The following is a 25,047-nucleotide window of genomic DNA, read 5'->3' as shown; positions in this document are numbered from 1 at the left end:
ACTTGGCTTGTGCAAGGGAAGATGGGGGAAGCGGAGCTGCCCACAGGGAGTGCTGGGGCGGGCAGTTCTTACTTCCAGCCTGTCCTTCAGAGCTGGCCAGGCCAGGCAGCCTATGGCTGTCTTTCCGGTCTTCATACAAAGAAAGAAAGGCGGATGAGGAGGAGGGGCTCCCACCCTGGCTTCCCCAGTGTGGCCCAGAGCGCGGGAACTGGATGTGGTGTGAAGGAAGGAGAAGCCCCTGTGCAGCCACAGGTCGGGGTTGACTGTGCCCCCCACAAGGTGCTGAAGTCACAGCTCCTGGTACCTGTGAGCGTGACCTTGTTTAGAAACAGGCTCTTTACAGGTGATCAGGTTAAGATGGGGCTAGTAGGATGAGCCCTAATCCAACGTAACCATGTCCTTACGACAGGGGATGTGTATGCTGACACAGGGAGGCCGTGAAGGGCCAGGCAGAGGTCAAGGTGAGCTATTCACAGACTCGGGAGCACCTCAGATGGCCAGAAACCTGAGGGGCTGGAAGGGACCGGCCTGAGGGACTCACAGCAACCCTGCGTGTCTGCTGTCTGAGTGTATGTCACTGGGACAGCTGCCCTGGGGAGTGACCCAAGCTCTAAGCTGGTGGGCGAGATGGTGGGAGACGCTGCACAGCAGTGATTATTTCTTAGAATAAAGTCCTGGTTTTGTTTGCGGTGGCCTGGATGAGAGACATTTACCAGCATTCTTTGCAGCTGGGCTGGACCTTGGACCGAGCTGTGCAATGGGCTGTGATGGAAAGGAGTGTGGGGGCATCTGTGGAGGCCTCAGTGAGGGGACCTGCCCCTCTCACCCTCCTGCCCTGCCCAGCCTGGGGGGGCACGCTGGGGACAGGGGAGGGCCACAGTCAGTGTGGTGGAAGCCTCTTCAGCTGGTTCCGGCTTTCTGCTCCCATGGCCAAGTGTGATCCTGACCCAGTAGGGACTTGGGCATTTTACCAGACGCCTCCACACAGCTGGGCCATGCCAGCCCTTAGGAAGGAGTATGGAGGCTGGGTTAGGTGCTGCAGCAAGTGGGTGGGAAAAGTGGGTGTTTAGGGGGTGTTTCTGGTCCCTGAAACCACGGAGTCTGAATAGAGCAGAGACTGAATAAGCAAAGACCTCTATTCTCCTTGGGGCCGGGGCAGCGCTAGATTCAACAAAGCCTCAAGCGAATTCTTTTCAGGATTCAATCGGTGGCTTAGGCTGACCCTCAGAAGAAACCTAAGCTCTTTTTCCCTGGCAGTGAGGAACAGGAACATACGGACAGCTGGGGTGCTCGGGAGCTGGGATCAGGCTCCAGGAAGAGCCAAGTGCAGATGGAGCTAGCAACTAGGCCCCACCGGACGCGCTCAGAGGACTCCGCAGAGCACTGCACGACTGACCTGAGAGCCGTCCAGCGTCCTGTGAATCAGCACTTGGCTAAGGGGAAACGCAACAGCCTCACCTTCATTGGTTCACTGTTAAACTAGAAAGAATTCCGTTCCTTTCCTCTATTTTACCTGTTAAGTAGAAGAGAAGCGAGCCCTGGTGTGTCAGGCACCCGTGTGCATGAGGTCTACTTCTCATCCCGCTCGGTCCCCTGCCTCCCGGAGTCACAGTCACTAGAATGGCAGCTCAACCACAAATGGCAAAACGCTTCCTAAAGCCGTGTGTGTCCTCGGGCGCTCCACCGTGGGACGCTGACGGCAGCCTACCGTCCCTAGTCTGCTGGTACGGATCGAGTTGACTGGTCAATGAAGAGAGATAGCTCAAGTGACAAGAAGCCCCCCAGTTAACAAAATAGCTCAGCACTTAGAAAGCTTCTGTGTGCCATGCTCGCTGGGGGGTAGCTGGTAAATTCCTCCATGGGTTTTCCTCCAAATCACTGCACCTCACCCCTGCAAACACAGCCCTGCTTTTAATAAATGGAATAGATAGTCTCTCAGTGATGTCAACACATGTCCAAGACATAGGTCTGCTTCTCCACCCATTACTCCCAAGCCTGGCAAACAGCCTGACTGTATTCAACACTGGGAACAGGGAGGCCCAGAGATGTTTTCACTCTGGGCCTTCAGGATTCCCACGGTAGTGACCACGGGCAGCTGGGAAGCAGTTCAAAAGTCAAATGCCTTCTCAAAGTGCAGGTGCTATCGCACAGACTACTGATAGGCTCCTCCCAAACAAACAGGCATATTTAGGTGAATGGCTTTTGTAATAAGAACCACACAAACATGTTTAAAAGCCTAAAAATAGAGATATTTTTGAGTTTTTATTAGACTATACATTTCTAAAAGAATGTTTAAATTTAAAATAATTAGCCAGGCATGGTGATGCACACTTCTAATTCTAGTACTTAGGAGGTTGAGACAAGAAAATCACAGGTTTTTTTTTTTTTTATGTGTGTGTGTGTATGTCTGGGGATGGAACCCAGGGGCATTGGAACTCTGAGCTATACCCCCTGCCCTATTTTTTATTCTTTATTTTGAAACAGGGTCTCACTAAGTTGCAGAGGGCCTCACTAAGCAGCTGAGGCTGTCCACAAACCACTATCCTGCTGTCTCAGCCTCCTGAATGCTGGGATTACAAGTGTGTGCCACCACGCCCGGCTTACAATCACAGGTTTGAAGCCAGCCTTAGCAACTCAGTGTTGCTCTCTTGCAACTTAGCAAGATCCTGTTTCTAAATATAAAATAAAATAGGGCTGGGGGTATAGCTCAGAAGTAGAATGACCCTAGGTTCAATACCCAGCACCACAGCACCATAAGAAAGAAAGAAAGAAAGAAAGAAAGAAAGAGAAAGAAAGAAAGAAAATGAAGGAAGGAAGGAAGGATGAACTATAGATTCAGAGGCAGTTGAAAAAGTATTTCCCGGAGTCCTGTGTCCCTGTCCTCACCCCAGGGTGACGCCTGGTATAACCAGTGCCACAGTGAAGCCAGGAGACTGACGTGTGGAGTGCAGGCGACCACACTACCCACTCTGTTCAATCACCAGACCACCAGTTTTTAAGAAATGAAAAAACCTTACAAAGTATCAGTATATTATCCATGTACTCCTACATTTGAGCAGGTGTTAAAAATGATAGCACACATTTTGTTAGGGAGACAAGATGCAGTCAAGGCTCTGTGTAAAAGTTGAATTTTTAAGTGAAAATCAGAGTGGTTTACCAATGAGCCTGTGTGTGTGTGTGTGTGTGTGTGTGTGTGTGTGTGTGTGTGTGTGTTTACTGGGAATTGAACCCAGAGACACTGTACCTCCACGCTACACACCAAACTCTTTAAAAAAAAATTTTTTTTAAAGTCGGGCATGGTGGCTCACGCTTGTAATCCCTGCACTGGGGAGGTGGAGACAGGAGGATCACACAGGTTCAAAGCCAGCCATGCTGGCTTACGAGACCCTGTTTCCAAATAAAAAGTATAAAATAGGTCTGGGAGTGTAGCCTGGAGTTAGAAGGGTTTCCAGGAACCCCGATACCACACACACACACAATTTTTTTTTGAAGCAGGGTTTGTTGAATTGCTGAGAATCTCACTAAGTTGCTGACACTGGCCGTAAAATTGTGGTCCTTATGTTTCAGCCTCCCAAATACTGGGATTATAGTTGTGAACCACCATGCCCAGCTCAAGTGATTTTTTTGTGTGGTACTGGTTGAAAAAGCACTGTCACGCTGGTCTGTCTGTTGGCCCCACAGGTGCCAAGTCCTGGTTGGAAGTCCTGGCCCACCACGGCCAGCCCTACGGGAGGCCCCTCACAGCCTGAGTGGTTGCAGTGGGTGAGAAACCCAGATAATCGCTCCCGAGTCCTTCAGGGGCCGCTGACCCATCACATGTATGTCTCATATCCCCAGACGTCCCAGGCTCCCCAGTGAGGTTGGGGGAGATCCCGGGAGCAGGTACATGTCCATCTTGACCCCTGGGGACACTAAGGCCCCTCGTGGCACCTGGCCAGCTTTTACTCCCCTCCCCTCTCACGCCCACTTCTGGATTTTAAGAAATCATTTCAAGCCAGGAGTGGTGGCGCACACTTGTAATCCCAGTACGTGGGAGGCTGAGACAGGAGGACTTGGGTTCGTGGCCGATCTCAGATACTTAGTGAGGCCCTCCACAACTTAGTGAGACCCTGTTTCAAAATAAAAAACAAAAAAATAGGGCTGGGGGTGTAGCTTGAAGGTAGAATGCCCCTGGGTTCCATCCCCAGCACACACACACACACACACACACACACACACACACACTCATTTAAGCCATATTATAACCCCTTTATTCATTTCTTATTTTATTATTACAGATGCCTGAATTTTGAATTTCTCAACTTACTCAGTGGCTTGGCAGACTATCATTATTATTTTCTTTATGCTCTCTCCTTAGCCACATCAATTTCACTTAGTTTTAGACTCTTTCACCAGAAAGTGGCCAGAGGTTTGACTTCTAGCCAGGGAGGTGGGTGCCGGCCATGACACCTCAGTGAGAAGGAAGGGCGTAGGGAGAAATGGAGAGGCTTCTTGGGGAGAGCAGAGAAGGTCCAGGGACGGGGCCGAGAGCGTGCCCTCTACCCCTCAGCTTGCTGCCGTGTGCTCCTCCAGAGACTCTGGGCAGCCGTGCGTTGGCAGAGACCCTGCTTGGCCTCCCTGCTCTAGACTCCTCTGGGTCCTCACGGCTGGGCCTCAGCTCTGGCCTCTGCTCTGCTTTTGGCACGTTTCATCCAGCATTAGCAAGCACCCTGCTGAGTCGGTTTAGCAAGCCTCTTCGTCCCGTATGTCTGATCAGCTGGATGTCTAACCAAGACCCTCCCAATACCACTGATGTCGAAGTCTCTGGCTGCCCAGCAGGGATCATGTCAGGTCAGTTACCAAGAAGCCCCTGTCCCTGATGTCCGCCCTTGGCAACTCTGTGTCCCCAGCGGTCCTTGCATTTGGGGTTGGGCCTGATCTCTCTTCTTTATCACAAGAGCCTTGACATCTACCATGATGGTCCTGAATAGGTTCCCTATGGTCCTAATGAGTAGCAAAGCAAACTCTCTTTAACAGTTACTGCAGCAGGGATGTGCAGATCCTTCACGCCACGAGAGGGTCCTAGACCCACAGGACGGATGAGCCTCCAAGGCCCATTGAGCCTGGGCTTCCAGCAGGAGGATCCCAGAGGGAGCACGAGGCACAGCCCCAAGAACATCCAGCTTGGGCTCCATTCAGAGTATTCCAGACCGTGGCCTGGGTAGCCGGGGAATGGCCGCCCAGTCTCAGCACTGTGATGGTGTTTGTGGACCTGCGGGGTGGGCAACACTGGCCTGCACCTTCAGCGCATTTAACCAGCACTGGCCATCAGTAAGGTATATTCTGAACCATAGGACATGGCTGGTCGCTGTCTCTGATTAGGAAAATGTAGATGGGATTATCTCATGGAGCGTTTTCCTCCCCAGTCTCAGGATGATTTAAATCTAAACTGTGCTGAGATCCCATCTAACTCCAGTTAGAATGGCAATCCTCAGGAACACAAACAATAATAAATGCTGGCGAGGATGTGGGGAAACAGAAACTCTTATATACTGTTGGTGGGATTGTCAATGAATTCAACCACTATAGAGACCAGTACGGAGGTTCCTCAAGAGACTAAGATGGAAGCACCACAGACCAGTTATACCGCTCCTCAGCACCTTTCCAAGAGAATGAAGGTCAGTACTGTAGCGATACATGCATGCCATGTGTAGAGCAACCACAACTAACAACAGCTGAATTACGGAACCGACCTAGGTGTCCACCAACAGACAAACACATGAATAAAATGTGGTACACACACACACACACACACACACACACACACACACAGGAATCTATTCAGCCATAAAGAAGAACAAAACTATGTCATTTGCAGGAAAATGGATGGAATTAGAGACTATTATGCTGAGATCAGCCACTCTCAGAAAGACAAGAGTTGTGTGTTTTCTCTCATATATGGAAGCTGGAGCGAAAACAGGAAACAAAAGAGACCTCAGATCAACAAGGAGAGGCCAGGAGAAGAGAGGAAGGGGCTAGAGGAGGGAGGCTGGGGAAGGGGACCGTTCAAGTTACGCTACGTACATATGTGAGCTATCGCTACCAACCTCACTAACATGTGTTGGGGAGGGGCAGGGGAGAATGGGGTGGGATATGAAGGGAAACACGCCAAGTGCTATACGCATAGAGAGGAGCATCACCTTGCATCTCATTATGATGTAAAATTATAATGCACTGATCAAGTTTTTTTTCAAAAAAGAAAAAGAATCCAAGCACTTACTTTTCTTATCTGTGGTGTTGTGGACAGTCACTGTAGGCACTCCAGGACCTGTATTGGGCACAGAAGAGAATCAAAACAGGTCACTAGTTCAGCTTGGAACAAAAAGAGAAAATAAGCTGTGCTATGGCCTAAAGAGAGCCCAACTTCATGCACAAGCTAGCAACAGGAGGAGGCAGAGGCCAGGCCCAGGGGCAGCCACAGGCATCTCTATCCTTTGCACTCAGAAACCCAATTCATATACAGATAATGGTTCAACTTAATTCTTCTACTTTATGATGGTGCAAAAGCCGTATGCATTGGTAGAAGCTACACCCTAAACCTGGGTCTTTTCCCACACTGCAGTACACCTTACAATCCCCTCTTGTGATGCTGGTCAGTGGCGGTGAGCAGGACCCCTTGCCACCTGTGTGATCACAGAGGAAGTGACCGGTCTCTGCCATGCACATGGATGAGCTTTGAGGTGTGGGAGGTCAGGGGTAGTAAACACATTCTCCATCTATGATACTTTCAACTTTTAACTAGCTTACCAAGATAAAACCTCACTGGACATTGAAGAGCAGCATCAAAGATTGATTATTTATTTATTTATTTATTTATTTATTTTTTGGTGGTAATGGGGTTCCTGGAAGCCTTTCTACCTCCAGGCTACACTCCCAGACCTATTTTATACTTTTTATTTGGAAACAGGGTCTCTTAAGCCAGCGAGGCTGGCTCCAAACCAGTACGATCCTCCTGTCTCCACCTCCCAAGTGCGGGGATTACAAGCGTGTGCCACCACACCTGGCAAAGATTTTGAGATTACTGGAATGACGTAAAACATCATTTTATGAAGCATTATATTTGGTTTATACCCTTGTATCCTAATTTTTACTATTCAGACACAAATCTCATGGTGGCTTGAGTCTAAAAAATTACTCAAGCTGTGGTCTAAAAGAGACATCCATCTTATCTGGATCCTCCAGGAAGGAAGCCTCTCTGTTTTCTGATCTCTTGTAATACTTTTGATGCATTTTTTAATGTAATAGGAATGTTGTGAAATGTCAAGTTGTGTATCAGTTTCCCTTGAAGCTTTTAGTCCCTAGCTCCCAGATCCAGGCCGGCTACAATCTTGGAAGTGAGAAGGCCCAACTCAGGAGCAAGTGGCCCCTGTCAGCTCTCTCTAGGTTGACTTTTCTTATCTCCTTAACAGAGTCCAAAAAAAAGAGCTTTTTGAATTATTTTTATGTCTTTATTGAAACATCTGTAGAGGCAGGAGGGTGGCTTTTCTACCCTCATCTCACTGGTCTCCTCTGTGCTATTTCTGCCCTGCAGGGTCTGAGGTGTGCCATGCTGGCTCCATGGGGCTGACTGTTCTCTCTTCCCCCTCACATCAGCATGGCTTGTCTTTCTCTTTTCATTTAAGTCTTTGCTCAAAAGCCTTCTTTAACCCCCCAGTCTGAAAGTACATCTGTCCATGTTTGTGTAGCCAGCCATGGGCCCCTCTCTTTGCCCCTTCTCTTTACAGAACTCATTGAACATGCTGTGATGTCAGGATCCTAGAATTCTGTGTACCAGCATATTTGCTTATTCTTCTCAACTGTCCTCGGACACGGGCTCCATGGTGGTCCAGAACCCATCTCATTCACTGCTAGGATTTTCAGTATCTGGGAAGATGTGCTAAGTGATGCTGGGTGAGCCATGTGGAGCACACAGGAGGGTGGAGAAGGCTGGGGGGCTGTGTGGGAGGGAGGCAGAGCCATTATGGGGTCACTATGCTAGGGTGGCTGCCTGTTCTGCTTCTGGTTAGGGGCTTTCGGGTGCTTGGAACTTGTAGGGGGCACAGAACACATACTATTTGGATACTAAACAGAACACAGACCATTTGGATAGAGATCCAGGCTCATAATCAAAACTTCCAGCAAACCTGCAGGCCCATGTGGCAGGTAGCTGAGCTGAGAGGCTGGGACCTGTGATGGATCCCTTCATGGCTTAGAGACCTCCTGCAGATGCTCAGGGTGGGCATCCTGGTCCAGATCCAGAGAGGATGCAGCAGGAAAAGCAGAGTCCTTGGCATTGGCAGGCGAGGTGAAACAGGGTTAGCAGGGGTACATTGACTGGTGGGTCCTGACTATGGTGAGGCACAGACTGTGGCCATAGCAGCATGGACTTCAGGGCCCAGGCATGATTGCCCAGGGACTGGACCCAGATGTCATCTAGGAAACGTTCAAACTCTGAGGGGTCCAGGGGCCCTTTTCCCCACGCTATACTCCTATACTCCTTCCCCATTTATCCAGAGATAAGATGGCCAGATTAAAAAGAAAGAGTGCCTGGCTACATGTGAATCTCTGATAAACAATAAATATTGTCTCACTATGTCCTTGCAGAATTTAGGGCATACTACTAAAAATCATCTGTTGTTTATCTGAAATCCAAAACTAACTGGGAATCCTGTATTTTATTTGCTAATTCTGGCAATGCGTGTGTGTGTGTGTGTGTGTGTGTGTGTGTGTGTGTGTGTGTGTGTGTTGATCTCAGGGTGTATGTATTTATACTCAAAGAGACAGTACTAGCTGAAAGAGAGTTAAGTAAAGAAATTATTGAGGCAAACTAAGTTTTCTAGCTCTAAGATCTATTTCCCAGGAGGAATCCATGCCGAAGAACAGACCAGTTATTGAGAAATAAAGTGCCCACATCTATTTCCTCTGGCCATTTCAAGGTAGTTAAATTTGCAAACAGAGCATATCCTACATCCGTATTCATAATGTAAGCAATTTTTATTTATTTAGTGCTTACTATGTAAAAGGCACACTGTTAGATGTTTCATATGAATAATTTCTACTCCAATCCTTTCAGCAGTTCTGCAAAAATAGATGTTTCTAACCATATTCTACAGAAGTGAAAACCCAAGTTTAGAGAGATTTAAGTCTTTCGTTGTTTCTAAACAATAAGGAAGTTGCTGAGCCTGGGGAAATGCCTTCTTATTTTTTTTAATTCCTGAATTTAACACATATTTCTAAAAAAGAAAGAATAAAATGACAAAGTCAAAAATACCATCCAGTGTAAACAGTTCTGCCCATACGTCCCAGAACTGACCCCAATACATCTAAAATGTGTATATGCATACAGGTAGTCATACTTACATGTAAGCAAATATTTTAAACATAGAGAGAAAAATAACATAAAAATATTTGCAGTTAAAGCTGCAAGCTTAGCCGGGCGTGGTGGGGCATGCTTGTAATCCCCGCGCTTGGGAGGCTGAGACAGGAGGATCGCACAGGTTCGAAGCCAGCCTCAGCTACTTAGTGAGGCTCTCAGCAACATAGTGAGACCCTGTTTCCAAATAAAATAGAAAATAGGTCTGAGAGTATAGCCCAGAGGTAGAGAGCCCCTGGGTTCTACCCCCAGTACCACCAAAAAAAAAAAAAAAAAAAAAAAAAAAGAGCTGCAAGCTTAAGCTGGGTGTGCTGGCGCAGGCTTGTAATCCCAGCATTCGGGAGGCTGAGACCAGAGGATCGCGGTTTGCGGACAGCCTCAGCTACTTAGTGAGGCCCTCTGCAACTCAGTGAGACCCTGTTTCAAAATAAAGAATAAAAAATAGGGCTGGAGGTGTAGCTCGGAGAGAGAATGTCCCTGGATTCCATCCCCAGTTCTGCAAAAAAAAAAAAAAAAAGCAAAAGCACAAGCTTCCCCAAATATCAGTATAAACTATACTTGCGCTAGTTATTATTTGTAACATAAGATATAACAGATATTTTTATATCACCTATATCCTTTTAAAAACTTCTGTAAAACTACTAGAAGAAAACATGGAGGAAGTTGTACAACATTGGTCTGCACAGCTATTTTTTGACCATGAACCTAAGAGAACAGGCAACTAAACGGAAAATAGAAAAGTGGGATTGCATCTAACTAAATGCCCTGCACAGCCAGGGACCGTCAACAGAAGGAGGAGACGGCCTATGATGGGAGAAGCGTCTGCAAACCACAGAGCTAGTATTCAAAACATAATGAACTTTAAGAACAGGAATAACCTGATTAAAACGAGGGCAGAGGATCTGAACAGGCATTTCTTGAAAGAAGATATGCAAACGTCCAGCTGACAGATGAACAATGTTCAACATCACAAGTTATGAGTTACGGAAAGGCAAATCAAAGCCACCCAGGTACCACCCCTCGCCGGGGAGCGCTTATCATCAAAGACAAAAGATTAGTGTTGGAGAGAACGTGGAGAAAAGGGAGACCTTGTGTACTAGAGATGGGAATGTAAATCAGGGCAGACATTATGGGAAAGAGTATGAAGGTTTCTGAGAAAGCTAAAAATAGAACTACTGTGATCTAGCTGGCACCTTACTGGGTACATACCCAAAGGAAATGAAATTGTAGGTGAACAGACACCTACTCACTGTTCGTAGGAGCTGAGATCTGGAAATGACCTAGGGGTCTATCGGGAGATGAACAGATGGAGCAGGAGTCAGCCTTAAGCAATTCTGGTGTGGTTTTTGTGACAACATGGATAAAAACTGCAGGACATTATGCTAGGGGACATAAGTCAGGTACAGAGTGACAGGTATCACGTGACCTCATTTACAGATTGTAAAAATATTAAACTTACAGAAGTGGAGACAAGGACGGTGGTTACCAGGGCGGGAAGTGTTAAGAGACACTGGTCAGAGGATATAAAACTTCAGTTCAACAAGAGGAATAAGTTTAAGACATGTATTACACTACATGATGACTATGCTTAATAACAATAAACTCTATTCTTAAACCTTGCTAAGAGAAAAATGCCACCCACAGTATACTGTATGCTGTAGTATATATAATAGATTGAGTCTCAATTTAGCATAATTTGTACAGTCATGGGGTACAGTCTGACAGCGGCAGAGTAGGAGGCAACATGAGTAGGGACAGTTACTTTGGAGGATAATTTAGCGACATCTGTGGGATTTGAAAGTTCTCGTGTGTGTGTGTGTCCTGCTGAGTCCACTCCTGGGAAGACAGCTCAGGGGAGCCCTGCAGCTGGGCACAGGGGGTGTGTTTACACAGCGACCAGTACAGACAGCAAGTTGGAAAGCGCTCAGCTGCTGATCGGCAGGAGGGTGGATAAGACGCAGTGATTCTCAGGGCAGGATGTTTTGGAGCTTACCAAAATGCACCAGTAGATACATATCCACTGACCTGGACAAATGTGGGATATGAAGTTGCAGAGTGGTGAATACCGTGCTATACCATCACGAATAAACCTACAAAGCCATCAACTTCACTTCTTAAGGAGATGCATAGTACTGTTATGTGGATATACCACAATCTCCTTATTATCTACTGATGAAGATGTGGCTGTTTCCCTCTGCTGTTTGCTATCATAAGCAGTGTTGCCCAAAGCCCTCTCACCCAGATCTGTGCCCAAGTAAGACTCTAAGTGTTGGTGAGGCAAGTTAGCAGCACTGTTGTGCTGGGTATAAAAGGTCTGACAGTAAACTTTCATTAGATGTGCTCTTAGTTTCAAATACAACAGCCCCTGATCTCAGTGCTTTAACTGAGCAAGGTTGCTCTTGCAGCCACTCTCCCTGGTAAAGGGTCTGCACTGAAGCACTCTCTCCACCCTTGTCTTCTTTCCAGAACCCCCAGTACATCTGCCTTTACATAGTGCGTACTGGGCTGGTGTTAAAGGGAAGGGAGAGAGGGGCTTGCAGAAGTGCATGGTGGCTCTTAAATGTGCCAGGCGTGGTGGCGCACGCTTGTAATCCCTGCGCATGGGTGGCTGAGACAGGAGGAGCGCTCAGGTTCGAAGCCAGCCTCAGTTACTCAGTGAGGCTCTCAGCAACTCAGTGAGACCCTGTTTCTAAATAAAAAATAAAATAGGTCTGAGAGTGTAGGCCAGGGGTAGAAAGCCCCTCGGTTCCATCCCAGTACTGCAAAAAAATAAAAAATAAGAAATGTCCCGGCACAGGGTAGCCATGTCTACTCTCGTGACCTTGGCCCATGCTCATCACCTGGCCGAGTCACAGTCTGATGGAACGGGAACAGTCCTACGTCCTGAGGAGGCTGCATGTCCTGCAGCAGTAGGGGGTGGTGAAGGCCTTACAGGCAGGGCTAGTGAAACTTGGGGTTTGTAACATCATCTACTAGTGAATGTAGAAACATTGTACATTTTAACAAATATTGCCCAGTTACCTTCCTGCTTAATAGTGTATGGAGGTCTAGTAACCATTAAAAGGTTTTTTTTTTGGGGGGGGGTACTGGGATTAAACCCAGGGGCATTCTACCTCTGAGCTGCACTCCCAGCATTATTTTATATTTTATTTGAAACAGTATGTCTTCAGCAGCTGATGTTCTCACCAGCTTGCTGAGCCAGCCTCCAACTTGTCATCCTCCTGTCTCATCCTCCCCAACACTAGGATGACAGGCATGCGCCATTATGCCCAGCTTCATTTAAAATAGTTTTGCTTCAGCCGGGCGTCCACTTGTAATCCCAGTGCCTGGGAGGCTGAGACAGGAGGATCGCACAGGTTCGAAGCCAGACTCAGCTACTGAGTGAGGCCCTCAGCAACTTAGTGAGACCCTGTTTCCAAATAAAATATAAAAAAAATAGGTCTGGGAGTATAGCCCAGAGGTAGAAAAGCCCCTGGGTTCCACTCCCAGTACCACACACACAAAAATATTTTTGTTTCTCTAATTGCCAAATATCTTAAAATTTTTGAGTGCAGTTGGACATCTTTTCATGTTTTCTGGTCATTTGTATTTCTTGGGTATGTTTTGTCTTCAAATTTTCTTTTCCCATTCTTGGTGCCATTTTAAGCTGCATTGATGTTTTCTCTCTGTCTCTGTCTCTCTCTGCTTCTCTAATCGGTGCATTGTAGTTATACACCATCCTGAAGTTCAAAGTGGAGCAAACACACCTGCTCACAGCTCTTGGCGCAACCCCTCTGCATCCCCAGCTCGCCCTTCTCCCTCCCACGTGGGTGAGACTGGCAGCGATGCCGTCACATATGGACACAGCGTGATCTGTGCGGTGCATCCCTCGACCCCCCTTTCAGCCCCTCCCCCTATTCTACCGGCCTCTCCCCTCATTTATCTGAAGTCCTTTCCTATTTTCTCTCTAGTTTCCACTTATGGGAGAAAACAGTCAGCCCTCGATTTTCCGAGACTAACGGATCCTACTTTGATCTTTACCACCTGCTGTGCAGATTTCTCCTGTGTTCTTTCAAAATGCCAACAATATAAATGATAGAGATAATTATGCTGAACTAAAACCTTTAAAAATGTAACCATTTTTCCTCCATCCATGCAGACAGAAAGACACACACCCACTGGCGTCCCTGGGTGGAGTCTGCCCTACCTGGGAGGGAGAGCCCCGCTCAGGATGTGATGCGTGCTCTGAGTCATGCTTGACTGGGAATGACCTAAGCGCATGCTTGGCGTAGCACATCAAGATAGCAAATTTAAATGAGGCCAAGGGGAGCTCTCTTGAGAACACTCTTTGTGTCCCATTTTTAATAATGCGGGTTACCGCCTCTCTGTCAATACCAAGAGTGTCCTGATAGTTCTACCAAGTGTCGCTATTTACAGCATCTAAATTCTAAATGGCTGAGAGCTGCAACCCAAGCTAGCCATCTTTGCTGTTAATAGAGCATACTTCTTTAGATTGGTCAAATATGCCAATAAAAACTTCCATGAAAGAGGATTCTATACAGAAGCTGAAAGGCGGCTCATTACATTCATTCTATACCTATCGATTATAACCTAATCCCTTCCAACCTATCTGGAGGATTCCTGCCCGAGGTGAGATCCTCCTGTCCCTGGTCCATGACGTCTGCGGTGCCCAGTGCCCTGGCGCTCTCCTGGGGCTCAGTGGCCTATACCCACTGTTCTGTGTGAATTACAGCAACACCCACTGGCTTTGAGATCTCCGTAGTAGATATATTTTTTGGAAAATTGGTAGATAATACAGAAAAACATTTAAATCAAAGTGAATTTTCTCCTAAGAAACAAGAACAAGTAGGAGGAATTGAAATCAGATGTTTGAGATTTGTAATTGGAATTATATATTTGAGATTTATAATTGGAAACAGATATTTGAGATTTGTGATTGAAATCAGATATTTGAGATGTGATACTTGGTCCAGACCCACATTAGTACTTACCTAGGTTTCTCTCAGACACAAAGGAGCAGGCTAACCACCTTGACCACAGGCTCAGAAACTGGGAGGGGCTTGGGACCTACAAGGGAGCGCACTAAGCCTGTTTTAACCCGTTAGAATACTGTCACTAATGAGGTTTGTGGGTTTTCATCATTACATTTTACACTGGTCTTTGCTTGTCCTCCTCCTCTTCATCCAAGCAGTCTTCTGCCCATCTGGCCAAACACTAACTTATCTTCAGTTCAGACTTGTCTTGTACAAAAGACGGCTTTTGCCATTTGTCACACTGCCTGAGACCAAGGACTCTGAGCGGCATACACAGGCTGCTGTGGGCAAAACCTGGACAATTTGCTTTGGACCTTGTGGGTGTCCAGAGCCTTAAGGGGCTCTGTTTAGCTGCTATTCTTCTGACAACTCATATTTACAGCTTCTTCTTTTTTGCAGTACTGGGGATGGAATCGAGGGGCATTGTATCTCCAAGCTACACCCCCAGTCCTAGCTTTTAGTCTTATCTTTTGAAATGGGGCCTCACTGAGTTGCAAAGGGCCTTGCTAAGTAGCTGCCGCGAACCGTAGTCCTCCAGTCCCAGCCTCCCAGTGCTGGGTTTACAAGCGTGCGCCACCACGCCACGCCTGGCTGCAGCTTCTTTTTGCTTGCATGTAACTACATCCAACAGATACGCATTGCTGTGCTACCCCATATAAGGCACAGTACTAGGTCCAGGGAAAACAGACACGATATCTGCCACCAGGGAATTCAGAGTCCGGGAGGGAAGACTGGCTGACACACAAATACCCGCTGATGCTCCGTGGTCAGCAGATCACCAGGGGTGCCTCTGCGGAGCCGGGGTCCTCACATCCACCCCATAAGCAGGGAAGTGAACGGGAGCCCTGGAGCTCGCCGCAGCTCTGTGCCACCTCTGTGGCTCTGGCAAGGACCTTCCTTCCCTGGGTCTTGAGTGTGTAAGGCTGGGGTGTGAGCTACACATTAATGAGAGTGATATCAGACTCAGCAAAAAACATAGTGGCCAACATGTCCTTTATTCTGTGCCAGATGCTGTGGTGGTGCGTTAGAGATACCTCACAGCCTCCTCACCCTGCGGGTAGCAGGCGTGCCCTCGTCTGGACATTAGACTCGTGTGTTTGGAATCTCCTCTGAGACATAAATACTGCCTGGTGGGCGTGGGGAGCAGGAAAGGGGCTGGCTTGCACCCACTTGGAGAAGAAGGTGCTCTTCTCAGTCCAAAGGAGAAGGCACGGAGGAGGGAGGAGGAGAAGCAGGTTCTGCTCTGTCCCTTCTCAGTCCATCCCCCTGGTCCTTTGCTTTCATCTAGTCCTGGGTGATGGAAGCATATCATTAGATTCATTGAAGATCCCTCTGTCAATCAGGTCAAATATGCATATAATATATATATATATATATATATATATATATATATATATATATATTGCAGTACTGGGGATGGAACCAGGGGCATTCTACCTCCGAGCTATACCCTCAGCCCTATTTTTTATTCTTTGTTTTGAAACAGGGGCTCACTGAGTTGCAGAGGGCCTCACTAAGTAGCTGAGGCTGTCTGTGAACCACAATCCTCCTGTCTCAGCCTCCCGAATGCTGGGATTACAAGTGTGCACCACCACGCCTGGCGATCTAGTTCTATTTGTGTACACTTTTCTTTCTATATGCGCTCCCAGAGCCACGTGAGTGAGCATCTGCGAAAACATATGTGTAGAGACGAACATGTCCCATGATTCACTTTGCTCCGTCCTAATACTTTTTAGAGCCTCAGTGAGAGTCCATCTTAGGGCTGGCGTGCCTTGGGCACACAGAAAAAACACAGAGGCTTAAAGAAAACCAATCATGTTTGCTCAGCCTCTGCCTACAAACAGAGGGCCACAAAAACAACATTTGGCCTGTAAAAACATCGGCCAGTGACAGATACTGTTTTGGCTCAAGTTAAATATCTGGCTTCCAAATTTATATTGTTCCTTAAATGGAAAATAAGCAAAGCAAAGCTAGAGAATTTATTACCAACATGTATGGTAGTTTTTTTTTTTTTTTTTTTTTGGCCAGTAAAGACCTGGTGGACAGAAGGGCAAACATTCATATTACATTAAAAGCAAAGCTTTGAGTGAGACAAGAGACTGGCAAACAGAAAAGATTTACGTCCGTGCCTCTGGTTTCCAGCCCCCTTCACTGGAGAACGTTAGTTCGCACCTGCTTCTTTAGATGGAGAAATGACAGTTACAGATGAGCATGACTTGATTAAAAAAGGACCCAGAATTTTAAAAGGAAAACAATCATCAAAATAAACAACACTCATAGAGATGACGTCCGTCTTCCTTCTTCCTCTGATCCCTGTCCTCCGGGAATCCTGAGGTGGTGGGTCACTTCCACCTGAGGCTCACCTCCTCATGTGCAAACAGGGAAGACTCAGGTAGCCAGGCCGCCCCACGCATGTCCCCAAGCGCCGATGAGTGCTTCCGAGGAGCAGCTGGGCGCAGGCGGGAGAGGATCGCTCTGGCCGAGAGAGATAATTGGCAACAGCCGGGTTACACAGACTCCAGATCTCTTTATTTGCCAGCTCATGAATTATGTATGCCTGATATATACAGTGTATACACGGAGGCGATATTATCATACTAATAAACAGGGAGCTAGCGCAGCTACCAGAACTCTACAGATAATTAAAATATTTGTTCCAAAGACAGCATTTGCTAGTCAACACAGCAGACAGGTCTCAGTGCCATTTGATTTTGAAACCTTCTTATCGCTGACATCAAACCTGGGATTTAGCCCCTCCCCAACATGCACCACGGCATTTAGTTTTGCTTCAATCCGATTTCGTGTCCAGGGAACTTGAAAGTGATTCTGTTTCCCGGGAAGTAGGCTTAGCGGCAATGCTCAGCGGGGTCCCGGGAGCGGGTGGGTTGTTAGACACTCACACAAGCGAGGGAAGTCATCACGCTGCCCGTGGACGCCGCGTGCGGCGTCTTGCTTTGGAGATCAGTTACTCTTAGGGCTTTGACAGGCAGCAAGGAAGAGAAGCTTCCTAATCACAGGGAATAGATAAACAAAAGGGCGGAGCTTCTGCCTAGACTTGAAATTCAGCGGGTTCCTTTGGGTAGTTGCTTCATAAAAGCTCTGGGTCTCAGCAGAGTCCGTATGAAAGCCCCGACATCAATTTTTCCGACACACGTACATGTCAATACCGGTGAGGTTTTCAGGGGTTTCACAGAATTCAAAGTAGGAAGGGTGCAGCTGAGCTTTATTGGTTTTGTGGGATGAGGCAAACCTATGGGAAAATGTGCAGTGCTTCTAGGGTGCTGGCTTCGTGCCTGCAGAGTTGGGATACACTGGACCGGGGTCTCTGCTCCTGTCTGGGCTCTTCTCTGTCCACTTCTCGAAGCTCCTGGCACCGTCCTGACTGTCACGTTGTCATAGCGTTTATCACAGCCTGCCACACTGTGGTTTCAGAAGGCCTGCCATGATTTTCAATCACTGTAATAAGTTGCAATTTGATTTCCAACGATAGTATCTGCATCCCAGGTCTTCAGCCGTTCTTGCATCTTAGGAACCTACTGTCTTTTACACAGCTTTGAGTCCCACATGGGAAAATGTACAGTGACTTATTAATAGCAAGCGGCCAACTGATAGTTGCTGATTAAGCGAATGAATAAATAATTCATTCACAGTGTACATCCTCAGAAAATGGTCCACGTGGTGAAGTCAGCTGGGAGGCTTTGCCACCACAGCCACCTGGCCATAGAGCTGCCAATTTTAGATGCAAGCTTTCCCTTCTGAAAACTGTGCAAGCCCATGCAAGCCAAGCTTGTAATGCAGGTCCTGGGAGTCTGATGTGCCAGAAACACCATCAATAACTGATGCACACAACAGGAGATATCCCTTGTGAGCTGGAGCATGAGGATTATTTCATTTTTTTCATTTTTTTTTTTGGTACTGGAGACTGACTTCAGGGACATTCTACCATGGAGCTGCACCTCTAGTTCTTTCTATTTTTGTTTCTTAAGACAAGGTCTCACCAAGTTACCAGGAGCTAGTCTTTAGCCAGCCTGTCTCAGCCTCCCAAGTACTGGGGCAACAGGTGTGTGCCTGGCTTACTTTTATTTTTTGAAGCAGGGTTTCGCCTAAGTTGTTGAGGCTCGCTTTGAGCCTGTGATCCTCCTGTTGCAGCCCCCCCCCCCAGCAAGTACTGGGATTATAGGTGTGTGTCCTCATGCCCATCCCACAGAGATTGTTATATTAGTCCCAAGAAACTCTGAGAATATCCTTTTCATGGAACACGTGCTCAGCTTCCAGGGAAGGCCCGTACTTGTCTGGATGTACACATCATGGCCCGTGAGGACACTGAGCCCCTTCTAGTCATTATCTGAGAACTGATTGTTGGAGAGTTTCTGCTTTTCAGTCTAATCAGATCTCAACCCAGGACAGGTCTTCAGCTGGCGGGAGGCCCATGGGCCCGTGGAGGCTGGTCCCGGTTGGATTCTGCTTTCTCATTGGCCTGAGGCTTCCTGTTGGTCTTCCTCCCTGATGAGCGGTCCACGGGGTGCACACAGTCTTCACACAGAGGGTGTCTCTGGGACCCGCTGCCACATGCTGGGCGTCTGTCCGAAGGGTGGTGGTCCCTTCTCAGTTATCTTTCAGGCACCAGTGACAGATCTGTGTGCAGGGGGACGGAGTCCCTCGCACTGGGCAGGACCCACTTGAGCTACAATACGCACTCTTCCTTCTGGACTCAAGGCCGAAGGGCGCAAACCGCAGCTTTTGAACCAAGCTAGTCCAGCACTCGCTCCCTCCCAACCCCACGCTGGGTCCTCACTAGGCTCCCAAGTCGGTGCTTGCTATAATGCCCACTCTCCGCAGCCACGCCCTTGGTGCTGCCCCAACAGGACCGTGGCACTCTTACGGTTCAGACTTTCCAGGTACTGCCCTTCCCTCCTGTCCTCCGGTGCCAGCTACACCCAACACCTCTGCAGTGCTGTTCTGAGTACCCCTTCCTGTGTGATCACGAGAGCCACCACAGAGACGGGGCTACGGGTTGCACCAGGCTAACCATCTGCTGCACAGTCTATGCACTTTGCATGCACTGACTCCTTGATTCCCTAAAATAACCCACGGAATCGGAACTGTTGCCATTTGGCAAGTGTGTAAACCAAGGCACAGAACTGTACGTGGTTGTACTGCATTTAAGCCCACGCAGCCTGGCCTGATGCCATCTATCTCTCGCCGAGCTCCACAGCCCCTCCCTGTGGCCACTGGTCACAGACATTTCTTTATTATAAAGTAGGAGGAAGCCTTAGTGGCCACGCTCAGCTGATTGGCTAACTCAGTTGACTTGAGCCAGTTACTTTAATGAGTTAGTTCAGCAGACTTGAGCTAGTTACTTAACTAGCCAGTCTTTCGTTTTTTCACTTGTAGAATGGAAGTAATGTCATTGCTCATCTCAAAGACGACCCCCAGCATTGGATGGTGATGCCCAGATGTGCCGTGCCCTCCTCAACCTCAGGAGTGCCCCATTACGGTCACCACTGCTTACATGTTATTACCATTCATGTTATTACGACTGTACTGGGGGCTCTTAACGCCCTATCCTCGTGCTCTGCTCCTGGGGATCCCTGGGTGAACAGTGACTTTGGTGAGACGGATCGTGGTGAGGGTTTGGGAAGATCCTGCGAGAGCAACTGGAAGCTGGGCGTGGAGGCGCACGCTTGTCATCCCAGCATTCGGGAGGCTGAGACAGGAGGATCGCGGTTCATGGACAGCCTCAGCTACTTAGTAATGTCCTTTGAAACTCAGTGAGACCCTGCTTCAAAATAAAAAATGAAAAAAATAGGGTTGGGGGTGTAGCTTGGAGGTAGAGTGCCCCTGGGTTCCATCCCTAGTATCAGAAAAAAAAAAAAAAAAGAGCATCTGGAAGTCCCAGTAGAGGGAGGACTGGTACAGAATAGTCAAGTGTCCACACACGTAGCTGGCATCGCTGCACTGCCACCCTCCTCGCAGGGCCAGCAAGGTCAGAATCCTCTCCACACTTGTGAGCCGTTATGTCTGCACGTCCGACCCAGGGAGGTCCCTTCCAAAGAGGCACCTTTCCTCGCAGATGGGCGCTCAGATCTTCCGGCTACTCGGTCTGCCCTTATCTTTTGGGCCCAGCACAGGGGCCCTTCCTGGAATCTGTCCTGACCTCTCCATTCTTCAAGGAGGGCCCCTTTCGGTCTCTGCTCCTGAAGCCCTGGCGCTGCTGCCTGTATCTGTTACTTGCTGTCCCTCTGTCTTAACTCTACAGAAAGAAAGAGTATGTGTTTGAGGCAGGGACACTGTGATGGCATCTTGCATACGGAGGGACACCCTGGAGGGCGTCCTGCACAGAGGCACCCCCAAGGTGGCCAAGTAAAGAAGCCAGACTGCTGTCACACATGGGTGCCTGGCACCACTGACTTCTATTTTCTTCAAGCAGACTTTTCTTATTACTTAAACTTTCTGCCCCCGCAGTCCTTTAATCTGCCAAATGAGGCACAGGCACCGGATCAGAGATCTTCAAAGGAGCCCTGCAGTCTCTGGAGAGCTGCTGCTTCCATATCAGGTTTCCCGGGAACTTTCCCTTTGAAGACTGAGCTCTGTGGCTTAAAACAAGTTTGAAAACACTTGGATTAGAGGATCTTTACTTTCTTCCTGCCTGACATTCCACAGACTGAAAAATATTCTCAGCATTCTGGACCTAGAAGTAAGCGCACCCAGTTCTCTGAACTTCTGAATAAGTGTCCAGCTGGTCTCATGCCCTTTCTGCTTTCCCTGGGTGCTACGCTCCTTGAGAACATGTATCATGCAGCCAACTCAGCCCAGGGCCCCTCAGGACCGTCCTACGGTGCCCCCTCAAGCAGGACCCAGAGTCTCCTGCAGATAGAGGGCTCCAACTACATTTTTAAAAATAAGGGAACAAATTGTAAAAGTCTAAGCTCTTATGGGGAAATGTAATTTTAACAGTCTTATTGTTCTGCTTGGGAATCAAAAGGTTAAAAGTCAGAAAAAAAAACAATAGAGATTTAGGGTCTTGGGTCGTCATTGTTCTAGAAAACCTTGACAATACTGGGGACAGGTGGAAAAATAGTAATAACATTCTTACACGTGCACGGTAAGCTGCGTGTGTGTGTGCATGCATGGGCATGCGGTGCTCAGGTATGTGTGTGTATGTTTATGTGTGATTGGGCTTGTGTATGTAGGTATATGCGTGAGTGATGCATGTGTGTGTTTATGTGTGCACGTGTGTCTGTGTTCATGGGTGCATACTATACATACATGAGCCCAGGCTGCCCACGGCTCACTCCTTAAACTCATCCTTCCAGACTTTCTTTTTTTTCTTTCCCTTTTTTTTTTGAAGCACTGGGGCATTGTACCTCTGAGATATACCCCCCAACCCTATTTTTTTTAGTCATTTTTAAATTGTTTTTGGTGGTACTGGGGTTCCTGGAAACCCTTCTACCTCCGGGCTACACTCCCAGACACCTATTTTTTATATTTTTATTTGGAAACAGGGTCTCTTAAGCCAGCAAGGCTGGTTTGGAACCTGCGTGATCCTCCTGTCTCTGCCTCCCAAGCACAGGGATTACAAGCATGTGCCACCATGCCCGGCTAGTCTTTTTATTTTTGAAACAGGGTCTCACTGAGTTGCAGAGGGCCTCACTAAGTAGCTGGGGCTGTCTGTGAACCGCGATTCTCCAGTCTCAGCCTCCCGAATGCTGGGATTCAAGCATGCACCACAACGCCTGGCTAAGATTTTCCTATAGTTAAAATAAAATCTTTTCCTCCCGATTTCTTTCTTATTTTTTTTTGTCATGCCAGTGAGTAATTAAGAATAATTTCAACAAATTAATGATGTATAACACCACAATGAAATATTTTACAAAATGTGTGTGAGTGCTCCGTGGAGAGGAAGTGGAACCAAGACTTGAACAGCCACTCGAGTGACAATTTTAATTAATGTTCTCCTGCTTTAATAGCCGTGCTGTTAAAGTGTGACAGAACAGATGTTCCGTCTTAAACGCCAGTCTCCTTGCCGCACACCAAGGCCCTCAGGAGGCTTAGCTCCTCTCGTGGGTGGGACGGACCTGTATACATCAGGAAGAGCCTCTTCCACACGGCCAAGGCTCCTCTTTACATCAGGGGCCCAGAAGAAGGGGTGCCAGGCCAGAGATGGTGCCGAGAGGCCAGTGGCAGCAGTGCAGGTGAGGCTCATAGTAATGACCGAGAGCTGATGCCCAAAGGTCGGGACCAGGCAGCGCTGGTGCATCAGAAGTGGGCAGAGGGTTCAGGGGCCTCTGGGGAGCACTCCTGGGGCTATAGTGTGACCCAGGGGCTATTTTTGGGGGGAGGGCATTCTACACCCCAACCTACACCCCCAGCCCTACTTTTTATTCTTTATTTTGAAACAGGGTCTCACTAAGTTGCAGAGGGTCTAGCTAAGAAGCTTTGGATGACTGCAAACTGTGATCTTCCTGTCTCCCAGGTGCTTGTTTACAAATGTGCCACCATGCTCAGCTCCCAGGTGCTCTTTAGGAGGCCCTCTGCTGGGAGAAAGCACCCGCATAATCCCAGGGCACGGGTCCCCACAGCTGCACCGATGAGCATGTGGCATGGTTTACACTGAGACACCACTGGAAAGCAAAGGTGGTAATACGGGTCCTATCTGTATTCATTCCCATCCTACGTCACCCCCAAACTTCCCCTATATGTCACACTTAAGCAAAACTTCAAGCACCCCAGGCCAATGAAACGCAACATGGCAGTAATCGCCACTCTCCTAGAATCCAACCCGGACGGGAAGCACCTTCTCCAAATCACATTAAGACAAAGGTTCTCCAGCCCCAGGTGCAGAAATGATCATCATTTCTGCAGTGAATGAGTTAAACTTTACTTTTATCCCTGAATATTATGATCACGTAGGAGCAGAATAAACAGGCATTATTATGACCATTACCTCAGTCTTGGGCATGGGAGCTGCTACCAAAAGCATAACCCATTCCTTAGCTGTAGCTGGGAGTTTTGCTTTCCTAGAACTCTCACACACCAGGCTGAAGGCCTGGCAGCATCAGGTACTGTTTTCAGCCCAAACGGAAGTATTCTCAGATAAGGCGAGACTCCTCATCTTCTTTTTTCTTCATGTGGTCTCTATTTTTTTTTTTTTTGGTGGTACTAGGGGTTGGACCCAGGGGCTTTTCTACCTCCAGGCTATACTCCCAGACTATTTTATACTTTATTTGGAAACAGGGTCTCACTAAGTTGCTGAGAGCTGAGGGTGGCTTTGAACCTGTGCGATCCTCCTGTCTCAGCCTCCCAAGCGCTGGGATTACAAGCGTGCACCACCACGCCCTGCTCAATGTGGTCTCTATTTTAGAACTGCACTGGGGGGTGTCTAGCTCAGTAGTGAGAATTCTGAAGACAGACCTTTCTGTTGTTCTCAGCATGAAAACATGTTATCCTGCAGTGACCAAGATGGTTCAGCCTACCAGCTTCAACATCCATTCTGCAGATCATGAAGGCCACTGAGAAAGAAAAATAAAATCCTCTGTCCACACAAATCACCTTTGCCTAAATTTTTATTTATTTATTTATTTATTTATTTATTTTTCTTAGGAGAAACTTTGGCTGTCCTAGTCTGAAACTTAAATGCCATTATAATTTGGTACCTATGCAAATTATGTTGACAGTCATCAAAACAAAGTGAATATCTCTTCACTATGGGAAATGGATGAGAATGACCAAAGGCCCCTGCCTTTAAAATATTTAGTCAGACTTGGAGGTAAAAAGACAAGAATATTAAAAGCAGCAACACCATCTTCATCAGTAACAGTAATAGCAACAGCCCCAATATCATCCTCAGTAACATCGAATTATTGCCACCATTGTTAACGTCAGCAACAACATCAACATCAGCATCATCAATAACTTCATTATCATCAATAACATCAGCATGAAACCAACACTATCATCACGAGCAGCATCTACATCATCAACCTCACTATCAACAATATCATGACCACTAATAACACCAACATCACCATCATTGACATCAACATCATTATCACCAACATCACCACCATCGACATCAGCAACATCATTACCACCAATAACACTAACATCATCATCAGCAACATCATTATCACCAACATCACCATCATTGACATCAACATTATTATCACCAACATCACCACCATCAACATCAACATCATTATCACCAACATCACCACCATCGACATCAGCAACATCATTACCACCTATAACCTCATTATCATCATCAATAATATCAACATCAACATTAATATCAGCGACAGCATCACTGTCATCAATAACGCAACATTATCATCAACATGATTATTATTAACATCATACCACCGCCACCATCACCACCACCAGACAACCACCACATCATCAGCAACAACAGCAACAGAATCAACAACAGGCCCTGCTCCACACGTTCTGTTGGCATCTGGGCTAGTTAGCTTTCTGTTGCTGTGACAAAATATCTGAGAAAATCAACTCAGAAATGGAAAGATTTATTGGCTCAGATTCAGAGGCTTTAGTCTATAGCTACTCGGCTCCATGGCTTGTGGTGAGGCAGAATATGGTGGTGGGTGTGTGGACTGGAGTAAAACT

The 25,047-nt window shown here is 47.4% G+C and overlaps 1 protein-coding gene across 5 annotated transcripts in view; it reads right to left on the bottom strand.

The window, feature by feature from the left end:
- The window catches only part of DPP6 (dipeptidyl peptidase like 6), a gene marked incomplete at both ends in the record, with an annotated part of 1,069,233 nt that overhangs the window by 24,689 nt on the left and 1,019,497 nt on the right, over positions 1-25,047 (bottom strand). For all 5 annotated transcript variants that reach the window (XM_080701136.1, XM_080701138.1, XM_080701135.1 and 2 more), the window contains one exon: positions 6,260-6,307. In XM_080701136.1, coding sequence (XP_080557262.1) covers positions 6,260-6,307 — 48 coding nt within the window. The remainder of the gene's footprint in view (positions 1-6,259; positions 6,308-25,047) is intronic.

This window comes from Muscardinus avellanarius (genome assembly GCF_963383645.1).
Source record: "Muscardinus avellanarius genome assembly, chromosome: 9".
Taxonomy (NCBI): Eukaryota; Metazoa; Chordata; class Mammalia; order Rodentia; family Gliridae; genus Muscardinus; species Muscardinus avellanarius.
This window is presented reverse-complemented; position numbering and strand designations above follow the sequence as displayed.